The sequence below is a fragment of the Bufo bufo genome, chromosome 10 (genome assembly GCF_905171765.1).
Source record: "Bufo bufo chromosome 10, aBufBuf1.1, whole genome shotgun sequence".
Classification (NCBI taxonomy): domain Eukaryota; kingdom Metazoa; phylum Chordata; class Amphibia; order Anura; family Bufonidae; genus Bufo; species Bufo bufo.
The window spans coordinates 103,983,076-104,002,970 of record NC_053398.1 but is presented as its reverse complement, the minus strand read 5'-3'; the positions used below and the strand labels follow the sequence as shown (position 1 = coordinate 104,002,970).

Sequence of the window (19,895 nt, the reverse complement as noted above, 5' to 3'; positions counted from 1 at the left end):
ATCAGTAAGCACTTTATTTAATAAGCATACCGCCTGCATTTGGCTGCATGTGGGGCAGTGCTTTTAGTATAATCCCCAGCGTCTGTGTCTTGGTTTTCTTGAGTGAAGGATCTGTATGAACCAGTGTGATCAGGGATTGTGATTCAGAAAAACAGCTTCTTGTTAATGATACATTTATTTAGGCTGACGTAGGATGGAGCAGGTATGATAAAACATATCTCATTAATATTATGTTAATTGCAGATTTCATACCTGCCCTGACCGTTTGCGTGTTGCAGTAATTCACACTGTCTGAATAAGTGCTGGGAATTTTTGGGCAGGTCAATTAGTTCTCATTCCATAATATGAAAAATGATTCTTCAGCTGCCAACTCAGAAACTGGTTCTAATAGAACTACAGCTGGAAGCTATACTGGGCATTGGGTGTCATAGAGTTATTAACCCCTTAGTGACCACTAATACGCCTTTTTTTACTGACGTAAACAAAGGGGGTTTTAGCTAAACAGCTTGCTTTAATCAATCATTACATGTACTTAAAATGGTGCATTATAACTTGTCCTGCAAAAAATAAGACCTCATACAAGTACATTGATGAAAAAACAAAAAAGTTATAGCTCTTGAAAAGCAATTTAAAAAAATAAAATGTGTGTGGTCACTAAAGGGTTAAATGAATAGTGATGATAAATTAAACTGATGTGATTCCTGGGACTTTAGTGAGAATGACTATCTTCCGATGTACTATGGTACACCCAAAAGGTTAATAGGAGCAATAGAACCGAGTGACCCTCGACCAACTCTGAAAATCCTCTGTGGTAGCCCTGTACAGCAGTTCAGACCCTGAGGAACCTAAATCAATGTTTCTGGCGGCCCAGGTTATGATGGTGTGTGGGATCTGCAACCTCCCGCAGTCCATCCATGGTCAAACTGCGGCTCTCACCATGTACACTTTGCTTGTCTGTCTTTTTGCAAAACTCCTGTAGAAACAAATGAAGCATGCTGGGAGTTGTAGTTATATAACAGCTGGCGTGCTGGAGGCTGCTGACCCCTGGTCTAGACCATTTAGAAGTGTTAGTGGTTTAATGTCCCTAACTTTTTTATTTTTTGGGGCGACCAAAATAATTTTAGCTGTTTTTTTTTCTTGAACAATTTTATTTCCTAGTTTTATTAAAGACACCACCGGGGGTGGGTGATTTACTAAGACTGGCTTTTTACGCCCTGCACTGCCCCTGGCTGGAGTAGTTTTTCGCCAATATTTACACTTGTTTCCAGGCGTAAATGTTAGTAAATTTGCTGGGCCCTGGTCCTGGCTTTGACAGGTCCCTGCTCTACCCCCATCCCGATGAACTGCTGAACACAGAAATATTGAAGCACAGCTGGTTAAAAAAAGACTCAATGTGTGCAAAAAGTTTAAAAAAACATTTTTCTAAATTAATTTATAGTTCTTTCTGATCTGTATCATTGGGGGGGACAGGCTTGACCATGGGTATAGCTGTTGCCGCTAGGAGGCGGAAACTAAGTACAAAAAGTGTAAGCTCCTCCCCTTCAGCTATACCCTTCCTACAGGGACTAAGCTAAATCACTTTTAGCTCAGTGTCTGTAGGAGGCAGACCTCCCTGCGTTGCAGGTCTGCTGGTTTTTGTTCTTTTTTTGTTTTCCTTTTTTTTCTAGCGGGAGTTTCAGGCAGTCCTAAAGACTGCCTGTACTCCCACCTAGGAGACGGGAGACCAGCGGGTCCCCCATGCCCCCTGCTCCATTCCGTTCTCCAGAAGCAAAGGATGACCAGAGGTTACAACCTCTGTTTCCCACCAGCGTTCGGATCACCACGGCCGTCAAACGCAAGTCCCCTCTGTTCCGGTGTAGTGTCCCTCCCCAAGGGGCTGCACACCGAAGGTGGTGGTCCGGCTGGAGCTAGGGGGGCAGAAGACACCGGACAGGTGAATAAAATAAAATAAAAAATAAAAATAAAAATTGGCCCCAAAGTTCTCCCCTTTTTCCAGTTACCTGGTCCCCGCGAGGCTGGGCCCCTCCAGGAGGTTGCTGCTGTCAGGAGGGGGGGTGGGGCGGCAGGACATGGTGTCAGGCGTTTTCCAGTTCTTTAATATCGGCGTGTCGGGACTGTTTGCCCACCCAGGGACGCCAAATTGTTATCGCAATTCATGCGATTCTCTTATTCTTTGTGTGGTGCCAAATCAATTAGAAGTATGAGCGCACCATACTGCTTTTATAATGAGACCCGGCACACAAGTTGGTTTCATGAAAGCATCTTCTCATCCCCCTGAGCAAGACCTTTATTCAAGTTACATTCACTTAAATAGCAGACATGACATCACAAAAGGGGTGTTCCTTAAGAAAAGACTATTGGCTCTTTGACAAAATGGGTGTAGTTTGCCAACTTTATCCTTGAGTTTCATTTCAAAAATTCAACATGGCAACCTAACTCCCCCTCCCCCAGTGACCTTAAGACAAAGAAATGCACATGAGGCTCACCCATCTGGTTTGCTGCAATCTTGTAGACAGAAAAGAGTAATACAGTACATATATAGAGAGAAATAAAACCTATCTCTCACAAATCCCTCCTTTTGCAGGAAATAGACCAAAGGTGAACAGGCAAAGTGAGGTACTCTCCCAACGCCCTAAACAGCGAAGAGCTGGACTTTTCTTATTGCTTTACCAGGTCCCCTCAACTCACTTTCGGGTTTGCCTTCACCTTATCCTATTTACCCCGCAACCATCAACAAGGTTTTATTTACTTCAGGATGGAATAATCTTTGTCTTTTACAGGGGCACAGCACATATACATAGTGTGGGCATGGATGTATTAAACATTTAAAAAATAATAATTTTCCTAAAATGGAGAACTATATAACAGCCTGTTAAAACAAAATGCTAAAAGCATTGTAGTCACTGAACCAGTTCCCAAAACATTGTTCTGGCCATGATGTGATTAATTTCAGAATTTTTCCCATCAGTTCATTTGATAAAGTCCATCAGTCTCTTCAGATCCTTGGTGATCCTTCCATCAGGGGCAGTGTTGTCCGGAATGTAGATGCAGCAGGAACTTGCAACGATCTTGTAGACCACTCCTTTTTCTGCTGTGAAGGACCAGTCAGTTCTGTAGATTCCTTACCGGAAAAGAGCTCAGTTGTTCCACCATTCCCTTTGCAGCATCACAGTTGTAATTCACAAATCTTTGTTGATGACAATAGAGATGTTAATCCAATCTACATTTATTTTTTTTATTTTTTTTATTTTTTTATTACTACTAATCGTAGGAATTAATGACTCAAATCCTGCAGCTATCTGACTTTTAGCTTTAAATTCGTCAGAAACTCTTCTACAGACTCCTATGGCATCCATGTATACATGTGAGTCAAAGGATGTAGGAGCCACAGATGCAACTGAACTTTGAGGTTTTTCCCTTACCAACATTCTAAAATCACCTAGGAGATCATATATACCCGAATCCTGTTAGATAGGATTTCTAATGGACAGGAACAGAGGATTACACTCATTATGTTTACAACTGTTTGGCGGTGTTCCCTTCAGGACAGTCATCCTTTGCTACAAACCTTCACCTTTACTGACTCTGGAGGTAGTTTCCACTGGTTTATATTCCCAACACTTCAGACTAGTGCATCTCCAATATCCACAGTTGGTGTGGTCATATTTAAACACAATTACCCTAGACTGGGTCAGTTCCAGTCACACAGATGTACTTATCAGACCAAAACCAAGTGTCCTATCTGTCATCTGTCTTACAGTCCACTATACTGCAAAGGTCAACTTAGTTTTTCCTGACTCATCTTGATAATATAACACCGTTGGAATTTCATTTGACTGTTATTTCCTACTTGTACAATATGAAACAAACAATACGAAATGCAAAAATATTATGTCTCTTATAGTCCTGGCACTCGTTTGCTATATGACATGTAGATCGAATCAGTCTCTCCTTCCAATTTGACAGCAGTGGTGGTGGTTAATAGGACTTGATGTAGATCTTAAAACTGTAGCTCTAGGACTTTCCACACGTCTCGTGTTTCACCACTACCGCAATGCCATTGTGTTTGTTGAATGTATAGTTTTTGTGTTTAAACTGTAAAACTGTCAAGGATTGGCTGCTATGTTATGTTCTCAGTTCCCAACCAGGTCCACGGGGGTGGTACCCTTGTTGGAAAATGTGTATAAAAGGCAATGCTTGTGTGGTCAATAAAGAGTTCCTGTTTTACATTCTCATGTGTGTGGGGATTGCTATACCCTGTATACTCCCATGGCTATAACCCATAGCTCTTGTAAGAGCTGTTCCTGTTCCTTGTTCCTGTGGTGGTTACGGTGTCGAGCGGAGTGCTTGGAGTCCTCGGGAAGCACTAGGAGCATCCATCAATGGAGGTACCCAGTCGGGGTGCCAGGAGATCCGTTACAATTACCTTGGCATGTGCCTTCCTGGAACTCTCATAGTTCTCCCATCATTATTACAGCATTCACCTTCAACTGACCTAGTGGCAACATTGTTGAACCCAGGAGCCATCCACCACAGAACCCGATCACACCTTCTCTCTCTTGATTTGCACATGTCTTAAATCCATCCTCTTTAGGTAGAGTGCCCTCCGAAGGAAGAGTTTCTTACCAACCCTCCAGAGTCCATTCTGAATCATCACTTCTACCTTTTATCCTTTGATGTTTCCTTTCAGCCTATGTAGCCTGTATCTGAAAAAGACAAACTTTTTGGAAGTCCACTGGCCCTAAGCCATCCCGTATTACACAGACTTCCACTTAGCGTAGACTTCAGGTAATAGTTTAGCCTTTACCTTCTTAGGCAGCATCAGGGCATCAAATATCTTTCATACACTCAGCATTCATTATTGATGGGCTTACCTATAGATCAAACAAAATCTCTGCTTCACCAGATTAGACCATAATAATGAGTGATACCGAAGGCATACCTGGATTAATATTGATGTTAGCAGTCTTGCCCTCAGCCATCTTACAAACCTCAGAGTGTCTTCAGCTCTGTCTCCTGCACTAACATTGCTGGAGGGAGTGGTTCTTTCTTGACAACATCAGATTAAGTAGGAACAGCATATCCTGTCCGAGATGATCCATCTTCGAAGAACTTGAAATTATCTACCAGAACTTCAAAAATGTGGTTATTAATTGGAGACAGTCATGTGAATTTGAATTTTTATTTTTAGAGATGGGAAGGCACTACTACTCCCTCCCCTCCCCCCCTCCAGAGGCAGCAGAATAGTTGGATCTAAATTTGTGCACCTTTAAGGCGGTGAACAATTGGTGCGAGGAGTAGGAACTGCATTACTATCTACTCCTACACATGTGATACATCCCTTAGCCATGAGAGATCATGGAACATGTTTGCTATGAGGCAATGGAAGCAGATCCTAAGGATTGTATAGATAATAGGGATCCAGCATTTGATTCTGGATTGTTAATTCCCTATGGGTGTTGCACTTGAAGGGCTGAACATTTGTAGCTCCTCCCACGGGCAAGGAAGTGGGTAAGTATATACAAAGTCTTCCTTCCCCTTCTTGTGGGGAGGACTGAAAGGGAGCCGCGCCTGCCTTAGGCCTTTGTTTAATTCAACTTCAACAAAATGGAGGGCTATAGTGAACTTCACTCAGGCCTAGCTAATACTAGTCCTTTCAAGATGATCCTTAAGACCATCAACAAAGGCAGCACTTAAGACTTTCTCATGCATATCTAAGGTATGCTCAAAGCCCAAATCCACCCAACTTTTCTGGAGTCTAGTGAAAACTTTCTCCACACTCTCTGCCTTAGGCCTCATGCACACGACCGTATGGCTTTTTCAGTGTTTTGCGGTCCGTTTTTCACGGATCCGTTGTTCCGTTTTTTGTTTCCGTTGTGTTTCCGTTTCTGTTCCGTTTTTCCGTTCCGTTTTTCCGTATGGCATATACAGTATACAGTAATTACATAGATGAAATTGGGCTGGGCATAACATTTTCAATAGATGGTTCAGAAAAAAAACGGAACGGAAACGGAAGACATACGGATGCATTTCCGTATGTGTTCCGTTTTTTTGCGGACCCATTGACTGAATGGAGGCCAAGCACCGTGATTGCGGACAAGAATAGGGACATGTTTCCTATCTTTTCACTGTACGGAAAGACTGAAACGAATGCACACGAGGACACTTCAGTATTTTTTGCTGAACCATTGAAATGAATGGTTCAGTATATGTACCGCATACTGAACCTACAAAAACGGCCAGTATACTGAACGCAAAATACTGTCGTGTGCATGAGCCCTTATCCTGATGCATATTTCAGACAATGTGACAGGATTATCACCTACTGCCTTCTCCCCTACCACTGTTGAAGCTACATTCTTGAGAGAAAGAATCCCCAGCTTTACATTGACTAAACCTTCTAAATCTCGCTAACTAACATGAGAAAACTCTCCATATTTTAACTAATTCTCTACAAAACAGCATAGGTAAGTCCTCTGAATTGGAATTCTACTCACTCGGGTAAAATTGATGTTACTTACTGGGGAACTGGGACAGCAGATTTCATACATCAAAAAAATGATGCTAGAAATATCACATTTTCCTGTGACTGAAATCCACTCATATCTGAATAAGGACTTAGAATGTGTGCACCCTAGATTGATTGGATTAGTCAGGGATACTTCCTGTTGGCATCAAGGAATAATCTATGTAAAAATATAAGAAAAAGAACTGGATCGCACATCCTCATTACTACAGGGAGTGCCGAATTATTAGTCAAATTTAGTATTTTGACCACATCATCCTCTTTATGCATGTTGGTCTTACTCCAAGCTGTATAGGCTCGAAAGCCTACTACCAATTAAGCATATTAGGTGATGTGCATCTCTGTAATGAGAAGGGGTGTGGTCTAATGACATCAACACCCTATATTAGGTGTGCATAATTATTAGGCAACTTCCTTTCCTTTGGCAAAATGGGTCAAAAGAAGGACTTGACAGGCTCAGAAAAGTCAAAATAGTGAGATATCTTGCAGAGGGATGCAGCACTCTTAAAATTGCAAAGCTTCTGAAGCGTGATCATCGAACAATCAAGCGTTTCATTCAAAATAGTCAACAGGGGTCGCAAGAAGCGTGTGGAAAAACCAAGGCGCAAAATAACTGCCCATGAACTGAGAAAAGTCAAGCGTGCAGCTGCCAAGATGCCACTTGCCACCAGTTTGGCCATATTTCAAAGCTGCAACATCACTGGAGTGCCCAAAAGCACAAGGTGTGCAATACTCAGAGACATGGCCAAGGTAAGAAAGGCTGAAAGACGACCACCACTGAACAAGACACACAAGCTGAAACGTCAGACTGGCAAGAAATATCTCAAGACTGATTTTTCTAAGGTTTTATGGACTGATGAAATGAGAGGTGAGTCTTGATGGGCCTGTGGCTGGATTGGTAAAGGGCAAAGAGCTCCAGTCCGACTCAGTACGCCAGCAAGGTGGAGGTGGAGTACTGGTTTGTGCTGGTATCATCAAAGATGAGCTTGTGGGGCCTTTTCGGGTTGAGGATGGAGTCAAGCTCAACTCCCAGTCCTACTGCCAGTTCTGGAAGACACCTTCTTCAAGCAGTGGTACAGGAAGAAGTCTGCATCCTTCAAGAAAAACATTGATTTTCATGCAGGACAATGCTCCATCACACGCATCCAAGTACTCCACAGCGTGGCTGGCAAGAAAGGGTATAAAAGAAGAAAATCTAATGACATGGCCTCCTTGTTCAGCCTGATGCTGAACCCCATTGAGAACCCTGTGGGTCCATCATCAAATGTGAGATTTACAAGGAGGGAAAACAGTACACCTCTCTGAACAGTGTCTGGGAGGCTGTGGTTGCTGCTGCAACGCAATGTTGATGGTGAACAGATCAAAACACTGACAGATCCATGGATGGCGAGCTTTTGAGTGTCCTTGCAAAGAAAGGTGGCTATATTGGTCACTGATTTGTTTTTGTTTTGTTTTTGAATGTCAGAAATGTATATTTGTGAATGTTGAGATGTTATATTGGTTTCACTGGTAAAAATAAATAATTGAAATGGGTATATATTTGTTTTTTGTGAAGTTGCCTAATTAATGATGCACAGTAATAGTCACTGCACACACAGATATCCCCCTAAAATAGCTAAAACTAAAAACAAACTAAAATACTACTTCCAAAAATATTCAGCTTTGATATTAATGAGTTTTTTGGGTTCATTGAGAACATGGTTGGTTGTTGCAACTAATAAAATTAATCCTCAAAAATACAACATGCCTAGATAATTCTGCACTCCCTGTATGCTTTTAGCTAATAACAGCTTCTCAACATAAGTTAACATCGCCTCTCAGCGCAATTGATTGTATACCTACCCCTATGCTGCATGCTGTACATGAGCATTAGTATCCATTTTGATCAAAAAGCATAGGCCCACTTACCAACAACAGAGGTTGCCTCTTTGAAATGGGATCCTATTCTAAATTTGGTTAAGCGCTGCACGGCGACCACCGATGCCATAGCACCGAACCAGCAGTCAAACAGCGCCCTCGCTGTCTGGCAAAGCCACCCTGGCACTGGGCCCCACCAACCCACCCGCACAGCACCAAAGCAACAATAGCCGCCGTGCAGCACTGCACCAAGTGAACCCCTCCCCATTCGGCCCAGGAGCAATTTTCAAAATTTCACATTTTTTGGGCAGATTTTCCTCATTTTAATTTTGTTCCAGTTTACAAAGCAAGGTTTAAACTGCCAAACCAAACTCAATATTTATGCACTGATTCTGTAGTTTACAGAAACACCCCATATGTGGTCGTAAACCGCTGTACAGGCACACGGCAGGGCGCAGAAGGGAAGGGAATGCCATACGGTTTTTGGAAGGCAGATTTTGCTGGACTGTTTTTTTTGACACCATGTCCCATTTGAAGCCCCCCCTGATGCAACCCTAGAGTAGAATACTACATAAAAGTGACCCCATCTAACAAACTTCACACTCAAGGTATTCAAAACAGATTTTACAAACGTCGTTAACCCTTTAGGTGTTCCACAAGAGTTATTGGCAAATGGAGATGAAATTTTCCGAATTTAAATTTTTTTGGCAAATTTTCCATTTTTTTTTTTTTTTTTAAACTTCTGTTATTAAAGTGGAAAAGTGCAGACAATACATACCATACAGACGTTAATGTCAAAAGAAGTAAGATACATTGCACAAGCAAAAACATTGATCGTCTCACAACATTTTTCCATTCCACTCATTTTAACTTTTCTCCCCTCCCCAACCCCCCCCCCCCCCCCCCCCCCACCATCCCTGAACCCCTCCCTGAACCCCCCCCATCCCCCCAACCCCAAAAACACTGATTTGAATGCCGTACATGAAAAGCCTATCCTATCACACACTTCCGTTTAAGCCTCCAGTAACCCCAGCTTATTAGCAAGTTGCGCTTCCAGTACCATTTGGTCAGCTTGAACGGGCACATAAGCTCCTCAATTTCCCCCCGTGACAACAGCTTCTCAATGAAGCACCTCCATTTTTTAACAAACTTTTCAATCATACGTTCCTTATCTTGCTCCACCTCAAGTCTTTCCAGATAAAGGACAGCCTTCATCGTGCCCAATACCTCCTCCCAAGACGGCACTACTCCTTCCAACCAATGTCTCAAAAGAGTTTTCTTCACAGACATCAACATAAGATGTACCCCTCCTTTGGTGACTACTGCACCCATTTCCTCGTTCTGATTCAAGGGTATATAATGGAAGATACACTGTTGAGGTGACAATCCCACCGTTTCCCCCCAGAACTCCTTTATTGTTTTCCATTTTAATCCATTTTTCCCAGTAACAAAGCAAGGGTTAACAGCCAAACAAAATGCAATATTTATGGCCCTGATTCTGTAGTTTACGACCACATATGGGGTGTTTCTGTAAACTGCTGTACGGGCACACGGCAGGGCGCAGAGGGAAAGGAATGCCATACGGTTTTTGGAAGGCAGATTTTGCTGGACTGTTTTTTTTGACACCATGTCCCATTTGAAGCCCCCCTGATGCGCCCCTAGAGTAGAAACTCCAAAAAAGTTACCCCATTTTAGAAACTATGGGATAGGGTGGCAGTTTTGTTGGTAGTATTTTAGGGTACATATGATTTTTGGTTGCTCTATATTACACTTTTTGTGAGGCAAGGTAACAAGAAATAGCTGTTTTGGCACCGTTTTTATTTTTTGTTATTTACAACATTCATCTGACAGGTCAGATCATGTGATATTTTTATAGACCAGGTTGTCACGGATGCAGCGATACCTAATATGTATACTTTTTTTTTATTTATGTAAGTTTTACACACTGATTTCTTTTTTGAAACAAAAAAACATGTTTTAGTGTTTCCATAGTCTCAGAGCCATAATTTTTTCAGTTTCTGTGATGTAAGGTGACAAAAATGGTTTATTTAGCACAGTTTTTATTTAAAAAAATTTACGGTGTTCATCTGAGGGGTTAGGTCATGTGATATATTTATAGAGCCGGTCGATATGGACGCGGCGATACCTAATATGTATACTCCTCCCCCCCCCCCTATTTTTTACCAATTTTTTTAACTTTATTTGGGGAAAATTACGTTTTTGTTTATTTTTTACTTGAAACTAAATTTTTTGGGGGGGGAAACTATTTTTTTTCAACTTTTTTTACTTTATTTTTTCAACTTAAAGTAAAGACTTCAACTTTTGGGGGTCTAATCCCTTTTACAATGCATTCCAATACTTCTGTATTGGAATGCATTGACTGTATGAGTAATCCTGTGTGTATTACTCATACAGCTTTCAGCCTGTGAGATCCAGAGGGCTGGATCTCACAGGCTCGTCACCGGAAGGCAGCGCAGATGCCTAAGGAAGGCATCGCGCTGCCTCCCATGCCATCGGGTACCCCCTACAGCCGCATGGGGACCCGATGGCACCGCCGCCCGCCGGATAAGGTAAAACCGCAAACCGCAGGTCTGAATTGACCTGCGGTTTGTGGCGATCGCCGAGGCTGGGGGGACCGATGCGGGTCACCGATGCGGCGTTTTGACAGGATGCCCGCTGAATGATTTCAGTGGACATCCTGTTCCGATTAACCCCCGCCGCAATGTAATTTTAAAGTTAGGACGTACCAGTAGGCCCTGGGTCCTTATGGACTCGGCAAACATGGCGTACCGGTACATCCTAAGTCCTTAGGGGGTTAAAGGCCATCTGTGTTGGTCCCATGTTTATATTTGCCCGCAATGCTGAGAAAAATGATATTTCATTATATATTTGGATTTGGAATGATACTCAAAATTAAAGTGGAAAATCAAATTTCAGGCTGATCCAACTTCAGTGGAAATCCCTCAAAACAAGGAAATGAGGCTCAGTAGTGTCTGTGGCCTCCACGTGCCTGTATAACCTCCCTACAATGCCTGGGCATGCTCCTGATGAGGCGGCGGATGTTCTCCTGAGGAATCTCCTCCCAGACCTGACACGTGTGGCAATTACAGAGAGATCTGAGCCTCTAGGTGTAACAGTAACGCCCCCGTTGCTCCTAGAGGCTCATTTGTATATATTAAAACATCATATTTCTCAGCAATGCGGGCACATATGAACATGGGACCAACACAGATGCCTTTAGCTGCCAAGTGCACATGTAACAGGTCACCCAGTGTCATCGGTACAAATCTGCTGACAGATTTTATTTTTTTTATACTTTGTGTATACATTTTTTTAACATGATATTGCCCTCATTAAGTCACAAGAGACCTTAGGGGGTCATTCACTCTTTTTTACTTTGCAGATTTCCATTGTAATTTGGGCATCCATAAGGTGAAACAGCCCTCTAATCTTCAGTAAAAATATTTCCAACGGGTCTAGTATCTAATAGCATGAAGCTTCTGCTTCCAGCATTGTTCTCGGTATTAATGAGATTGGTCAGAAAGTAGGGAGCAGGGCAACCCTCATCTGATGGCCGCTTGCTTTTCCATTAAATGAAGGACAGTTTCCAGCTGATTCTGCTCTTTAATGGCAGAAGTGCTCTGTGTAGGAGTCTGATTACTTTTGACGATGTATGTTCCTAGGCAAGAGAGACATCTATGTCTGAGGGGGCTTTGCACAGACGTCATGGCTGCTCTGTGTGGGCTAGTAATTGTTTCCCTGAATTAATTAGTAAAACGAATGTTATTGCTTTAATTACCTGTAAAAGCTCTCATTTATTTCCTTTCATATTTGCAGATGAAGATTCATTCCCCGTCCCCCCACAAACAGGTTCCTGCCAAGTGCAATGATTATTTCTATAATTATTTCACCCTCGGAGTGGTGAGTATTTATGCCCAAACCGAATATTGCCAAGTATCCAGCTATTTGTACATAACCTAACTTGTTGGTAAAGAGCCATATAGGAAAAATAATATATTCCCATGTACAGAATCAATATATTTTTCTTCCACTTAAAGGGGTTGTCCTTCTATTTGCTCAGAGACTGCCCCCAGCAGCACAGATCAGCAGCACACATGGAAGGATTTTTTTAAATAAAAATAATATTTTTTGTGCTATGACTACTGCTAACTACTTTTAAAACAGCTATTACAAGCATTTAAGACTGTGAGTATGCAAATGATCCATGGGAAACCCTTTTAAAGGAAGTGTGTCATCAGAAAATTACCTATTGTTTAAGTCTTGTTTTTATATTAAAGGGGTTGTCCCACAAGAAATATGCTACAGTTTTCAAACCAGCACCTGGATCTGAATACTTTTGTAATTGTATGTAATTAATAATTTAACCTAGCCACTGAGTTACTCAATAAAATGTGTCTGAATAGCGCGACCTGCTGTTTGTTTTTTTCTTATTTCTTTGTCCTGCTCACTGAGATGGCCGCACATGCTCAGTTTCATCATTTATCTCTCCTGAGCTGTGTTAGGGAGAGCATGGACACGCCTCCTGAGCTGTGATAGGGAGAGCATGGACACACCTCCTGAGCTGTGATAGGGAGAGCATGGACACGCCCCCTGAGCTGCAGCCAGAACAGACACTCCCCTTGAGTGGTCAGTTTGATATAAATCTAGCAAAGCAATGAATGTGGAGATCTCTGGATCCATGTGAGGTCAGGGCTGGTTCTAGCTTTGTTAGAAAGAGATTGTCATGTACTATATAATGTCTGATTTTTTTTTTTTACATAAGTTATGGGATAACCCCTTTAAACACATTTTTAAAGAATGTATGGTGATGTTATGTTAAATTTTCATGTGTGTGTGTGTGTGTATATATATATATAAAATAATTAAAACCTGCAGTTTTTTCACGGTCCCCTAAGCCTAATAATTGGCGCGACTTCTTGGTCTATACAGATCACTTTACTGTACTTACCTGCTTATCATTATTGGCAGGATTAGAATGATAGATATCACTTAGACATACAGTAGATAACAGGATCCACTATTACAATAGGTAATTTTCAAAGCTTATCTATTCTTTCCTTGTACAATGTCCTCTGTGCAGGTCACAGATCCAGCCTACAACACTCTCCCATAGAAGTCAGTGAGGTCCCCTCCATACCATTGTGTCTATGAACCATGGGGCTGTTGTAAAGCAATACTCTAAATGCTATTAGGAACAGCTCCACCTCCATAACCCTGTTCATTGAATAGAATAAAAAAAAAATTGAAATCAGAAAATATAAACAGGTTAGAAAAAAAATCATATGTCTTACCACCTGGTTTTAACTGTCAGGAAACTTTTTGGTGACACATTTCCTTTAAGACCTTTCCTCTCTAGAAAGGTTTGTGCAGTTATAAACGTATGGCCGACCTATCTTCTTTGCTTTTCAGTCAAATTAGTTTTTATGCTTTCACAAGAAAATGATAAGGACTACAGTAACAATGGGGGGTGGTATAAGAAGTGTACAGGAGCTGCGAATAAATCATAGGTAATAGTCTCTTCACAGGGACAGAATTGTCGGATTGTTTACAGTGAAAGGGAAATAAATTATGTTTCCTGCATCTCACTAAACGTATTGGGATTGTGTGAGCGATTATCCCCTCAGCCCTGCTGTCATGTCTGTTTAAAGGAAACCTGTCATGTGGGTATTTGATTTTATATAATGAGTTATATTATAATCATTAACTATTAAAAAGTACCTTAGATGTATTCACTTACTGGTGTGACAGATGGTTAGCCTCATAATATACACACAAAGATGCCACGCGCCACATGCTAATGAGCGGACTCCAGCGTGACGTCTAGCTTTAATATGAGTCCAGCGTTTTTTCTATTCAGCGCTGTAGCCACTCCCCTATTCACTTGTTCAGAAGCTCAAAATCCCGCGCATGCGCGCTGCCTGATCAGTGTAATGACGCACATTCATAGCTGAAAGTAACCTGGGCATGCGTTGGCTCATGCTCACTTCCGGTGGACCAGTACAAGCAGGAGTTATTTGGCGGCCAGAGTGTACATCTCGGGTAAGCGTTCTCCTGCTTGACTTGGCAGCAGCCAGCCTCACTGTTCACACAGACTCTCCCTGCTGCCCCACACTTTATTTGGTTTTGCATTTAGAACATCGGGAAGAGGTCTGTACATACATGTGACATCGCAAGCTGCCGGCCCTGCAGCCCTATCTCACTATCTACTTTCATAATGAGAGCGCATCAGGGCCAGCAGCTTGCAATGTCACATGTATGTACAGACCTCTTCCCGATGATCTAAATGCAAAACCAAATAAAGTGTGGGGCAGCAGGGAGAGTCAGTGTGAACAGTGAGGCTGGCTGCTGCCAAGTCAAGCAGGAGAACGCTTACCCTTGATGTACACTCTGGCCGCCAAATAACTCCTGCTTGTACTGGTCCACCGGAAGTGAGGATGAGCTCACGCATGCCCAGTTTACTTTAAGTTATGAATGTGCGTCATTACATTGATCAGACAGCACGCATGCGCAGGATTTGAAACGAGAATTCGTGGCCAGAAATAAATAAATAAAAAGAGCTGTAGATGATAAAAGGGGCGTCGTTTATTACATCATTCATTCATTTTCATACTTGGTGGGAAAATGAATAATAGGGAATGCCAAGGTACTATATTACTAAGGTAAAAAAAAGGGGGAGGAACATACTATTGAAATTAAGGGCTAGTTTGTTCATGGGGTGATAAACACATGACAGGTTCCCCTAAAGGGAACCTGTCATCACCTTTATGCTGTCCATACTAACGGCGGTATAAAGTACAGACAGGTGAGATGATTTCAGCGGTCTGTCATTTATAAGTTAAAAGTAAGTGGTTGCCGAGAACCAACATCACAATCATTGCAGACTGGACCTGGAAAAGAGTCCCGGCCACCTGAGAAGAGTCCTGGTTATTCATGAAGTCCTGCTCTCCTGCCCACCTGCTGATGACTGACCGTCTTCTACCTGGTTTTCTCCCTTTCTCTCTAGGAGAGAACTGCCAATCATCAGCAGATGGACGGGAGAGAGCAGGAGATTAGGAATAACCATGACTCTTCTCAGGTAGATTTGACTCTTTTCAAGGCCTGGGCTGCAATGATTATGATGCTGGTTCTCAGCAACCACTTACTTTTAGCTGATGAGTGACACACCGCTGACATCAGCATTTCTGTCACTATTTTCTGCTGCCCTCAGTGAGGTCAGTATAAAGTTGATGACAGGTTCCCTTTAAGTGGATACTTGCATTCCCTGTGAAATTCCAATGCTGGGGCAACTTTTCAGTGTTTTGATTTTCCTCTATTACCCCTCCTGGAAACGTATGAATATGTTGACAACTAGGAGTTAATAGGTTGTATCCCTACACCATCTGACATTGTCAGCACCGATGAGGCCGTGTTAGGGTATAGGCACACAGTACATATTGCACATGGATTTTTGTGCAGAAAATCTGCAGCATAACAAAGTACCAATGAATTAGATGAGATTTTCAAAATCTCTTGCACATAGGGGGTCATTTACGAACAGATATACGCCACTTGTTGCATATATCTGGCACACATTCTGCCGCACGCCATGTTGCTGTGGAATCTGCGACGGGTTGGGAGGCCCGTCTCATTCATCATTTTCTTTGCCTGGTTTAGGCGTAAAAAATGGTCAGAATTTAAACCAGTAAGGAAGCTGTCTTACATTTAGACCGACCCTGGATACTCCGAAATAATCTAGAGGCCGCCTCCTCTACCTAACTGCGGCGGATCCACTGTCAGCGCAGGGGCTTGTCTAAAACACCAGTCTTAATAAATGTGCCCCATAGTCTGTAAATTTTCCACAGAAAAATTGACCTGTTGTAAGGGGGATTTTGAAATCTGCAGAATTTCAATTGTTTGTGTGAATTTTCAGTGGAAATTTCACACTTTGCAATGCAAAGAGTGAGATCTGGGGCAAATATACGACAATATCTGCAAATAACACATGAGGATTTTGGTGCGGAAATGCAGCAAAATCTGCATGAAAATCCATGCTTAATAGACACTGAGTGCATGTAGCCAGATGCGGATTACCAGGCTGCACTGTACTTGCTGTTGATTCTCGTTGCAAGTACAGAAAGTACTTCAGAGTGTGCAAGGTCACAGCCTATTGACAAAGTACATCCGAGTACAAAGTTATTTGCTAATTTCCAGGAAAAATAACTGAGAAACAACACAGTTACAAAAAATGTACTTTATATCTGTTGTTTGAGGACTATAAGTATTTACTGAATATGAGAGGAATACTGTTTTTTTAGCATGCTTCACTGGTTTATTACATTCTGTAATCCCTCATCTTTATCAGATTTTTTATTTTTTTCAGGATGTTCTATTTGATGCGAATACACACAGGTCCAAGAAGTTTGTATTGCACACAAATTATCCAGGACATTACAATTTTAACATGTGAGTAGACTTTTTTTTTTTTTTTTTAATGAAATAATAAGGCCATAACGTCCATGACTGTGGAAGCTTTAGCACCTGCCTTCCATTTTGACCCCAGCCCAAATTAAACAATTACTGGACCCCGTGGGTCCCTATTAATAACTGACCGATGCCTGTAAAGGTGCCTTTAGCTTTACTGTGCTTGTGTGAATTATTTATACTCCAATGTAATAAGATGGGTGCCCATGGGCAACCACAGAACAGTAGAGCGTGTGGGCACCAAATGTGAATACAACACGGTTTTGTCTTGCTTCCAGCATTAAAAAGTTAAACAGTTTTTTGATTTGTCAAAGAGACATATCAAGGGTATTGATCAGTGGGGATCTGAGTTCTGACACCCTCACTGCAGGAGACGGAAGTGAGAACGGCCCATAGACTTTATTGAGTCCATCTCGCTTCCTCTCCTGCAGCAAGGAGAGGGAGCATGATATGCGAGCTCCTCTCTCTCTCCTTGTCCTAGCATTCAGTGGGGGTCTCATCCCTCAGACCCCCACCGATCAAAATGTTTGATATGTCTCTATGACATATTAAAAGTTTTCTGAAAACTCAGTGACCCTTTAAAGGGGTTTTCTGAAAGTTTTTTTTTTACTGATTAATAGGTCATCTGTATCTATTCGGTGGGGGTCTGACACCCAGGACCCCCACTGATCAGCTGTTTAAGGAGGCACTGGCGCTTGCAGTAGTTCCACGGCCATACCAAGCACAGCACCATACATTGTGTAGCAGTTGTGCTTGGTATGGCAGCTCAGCCCCATTCAGTTCAATGCGGCGTGGCCATATGACCAATAAACGTGACGTCTCGTGTCCTAGGCAAAGCTGAAGAAGACATCAGTGCTACTGTAAGCGCCACTGATCGACGAGGGGTCCCCACCGATAAGATACTGGTGACCTATCCAGAGCAAAGGTCATCAGTAAAAAAAAAAAAAACTCTTTGAAAACCCCTTTAATATCCCTGTACAGTACCTTGTAAATAAAATGTCACAATATGCATATCAAATAATAGCTTATAAATCATACAGTCACATGAGTCATAGAACTCGTGACATATTAAATATTCTTGCAGAGTTCACACAACAAATTTTAATCCATGTCGCACTTATCTTCTATTAGTTATCATCGTTGTGATTTCCGGATTCCGTTAACAGTGAAGAAAGGTGAGATCCGTGCTGAACTGCGGGTTCTTCTGTTACACATCCATGTCCTTTCTCTTCTCAGAGCATCTGTCGTAACCTGACAATAACTTGCATTCTCTTTACGCTTAATGCAGACAACTCTGAAACTGAAGAAATCTGCACCACCTACAGCAAGGTGAGATCCACAGATCACTGCTATCTGCGTACGCACAGTCATATAGGAAGGTGGTCAGTCGCTGAATATGACCGCCCACTGGACTCCTAAGCCCAGAATAAGTAAAGATTTAAATGAGCAAGAAAAAAGCATTACTAGATCTTTTCCTACAAAACTATATATCAATCTGCAGATTGCACTGCCTTTTCATGCTGACAGGTTCACTTTAAAATGATCAGGAGGCATTGCAGGATACATGTAGCTCTTCCGGTATTTTTAGGCAGGCTGCAGTGTTGTGGAATGACAATACCACTTCCTTTTTGAGCACAACATTGTTATTTGTCTTAGATTACATGGTAGATAACAATGTCGTTTCTGCTGTATGCGTTCAGAAAATTAGTCAGTAGTGTATGAATTCTCTTGAATTAACTCGTGCAGGGGTGGGCACGAGCCAAATATCATTTTTGTCAAGGTGCCATTTTGTTCAAGTTCCTTACAGTTAGCGCTCATTCACACGACCGTATGGCTTTTTCAGTCTTTTGTGGGCCGTTTTTAACGGATCCATTTTTTGTTTCAGTAGTGTTTCCGGTTCCGTTCCGCTTTGCCGTATGGCATATACAGTATACAGTAATTACATTCCGTATGTGTTCCATTTTTTTTTTTGCTTTGCGGACCCATTGACTTGAATGGAGCCACGGAACGTGATTTGCGGGCAATAATAGGACATGGAAACAAAGAATAAACCCAGGGTGTCCCAAGAAAGGGGGAGGGGAAGGGCAGGAACACAATGTTCACCCAATATACCCCCAATGGGGACACACAGAGATGAAACTCGGCAAAAAGCTCCCGAGCTAAATGGCAGAAACAAAGGAAACGGAGCTCATAGTACCAAAATAGTATATAATTTATTGAGACATGATAAAATGACATAAGTAAAACACATGAATAAATGATGCCATAGACATGGTTAGAAGCGGAGGACAGAAAAAGCGCCACCCTGGTCGTTCTGGCACACGGTTCTTTTCTCTGGTGAGTTCCTGTCTCTTGCTGTTTCCCTCTGGTTACTTTTATTATTGTCATCTATCTTTACATCTCATTGGTCTGCAGCATAATTTTATAGTGCACAGGCTGTCTGCACACCAGTGATTATATTATATATACAGAGGTGTTCATGCGTTAGACAGGTGGCTCACCTGGTACTCCACTTTAGTTGTATCTTGTACATGGTTTTGAGCATTGACTCCATATTGATGTCCATGTGCCCTATACCCTTTTTTGTACCGTGTTTTTTAGATCCGTGTGCTCTTGCCCCCAGGGTGGCGTCTCTTTTTCTGTCCTCCGCTTCTAACCATGTCTATGGCATCATTTATTCATGTGTTTTACTTATGTCATTTTATCATGTCTCAATAAATTATATATTATTTTGGTACTATGAGCTCCGTTTCCTTTGTTTCTGCGAATAATAGGACATGTTCTATCTGTCAACGGAACGGACAAACTGAAGTACGGAATGCATACAAAGTACATTCCGTTTTTTTTTGTGGAACCATTTAAATGAATGGTTCCGTATACAGAACGCAAATATCGTTTGTGTGAACGAGCCCTTAATCATGGCAGTTACACAGGGCAGGAGACAGAGATGCTATGTGAGTTCACAGCTCCGGTATTGCAGGTTGCAGTATTGTTTCACCCTTTTCACTGCCTCTATCTTCATTGTTGCTGC

At 42.0% G+C, this 19,895-nt stretch overlaps 1 protein-coding gene across 3 annotated transcripts in view; it reads left to right on the top strand.

Moving 5' to 3' along the window:
• Window positions 1-19,895, top strand: part of PHAF1 (phagosome assembly factor 1) — a 64,862-nt gene that overhangs the window by 29,447 nt on the left and 15,520 nt on the right. For all 3 annotated transcript variants that reach the window (XM_040408996.1, XM_040408997.1, XM_040408999.1), the window contains exons 11-14: window positions 12,221-12,304; window positions 16,764-16,846; window positions 17,996-18,039; window positions 18,153-18,193. In XM_040408996.1, coding sequence (XP_040264930.1) covers window positions 12,221-12,304; window positions 16,764-16,846; window positions 17,996-18,039; window positions 18,153-18,193 — 252 coding nt within the window. The remainder of the gene's footprint in view (window positions 1-12,220; window positions 12,305-16,763; window positions 16,847-17,995; window positions 18,040-18,152; window positions 18,194-19,895) is intronic.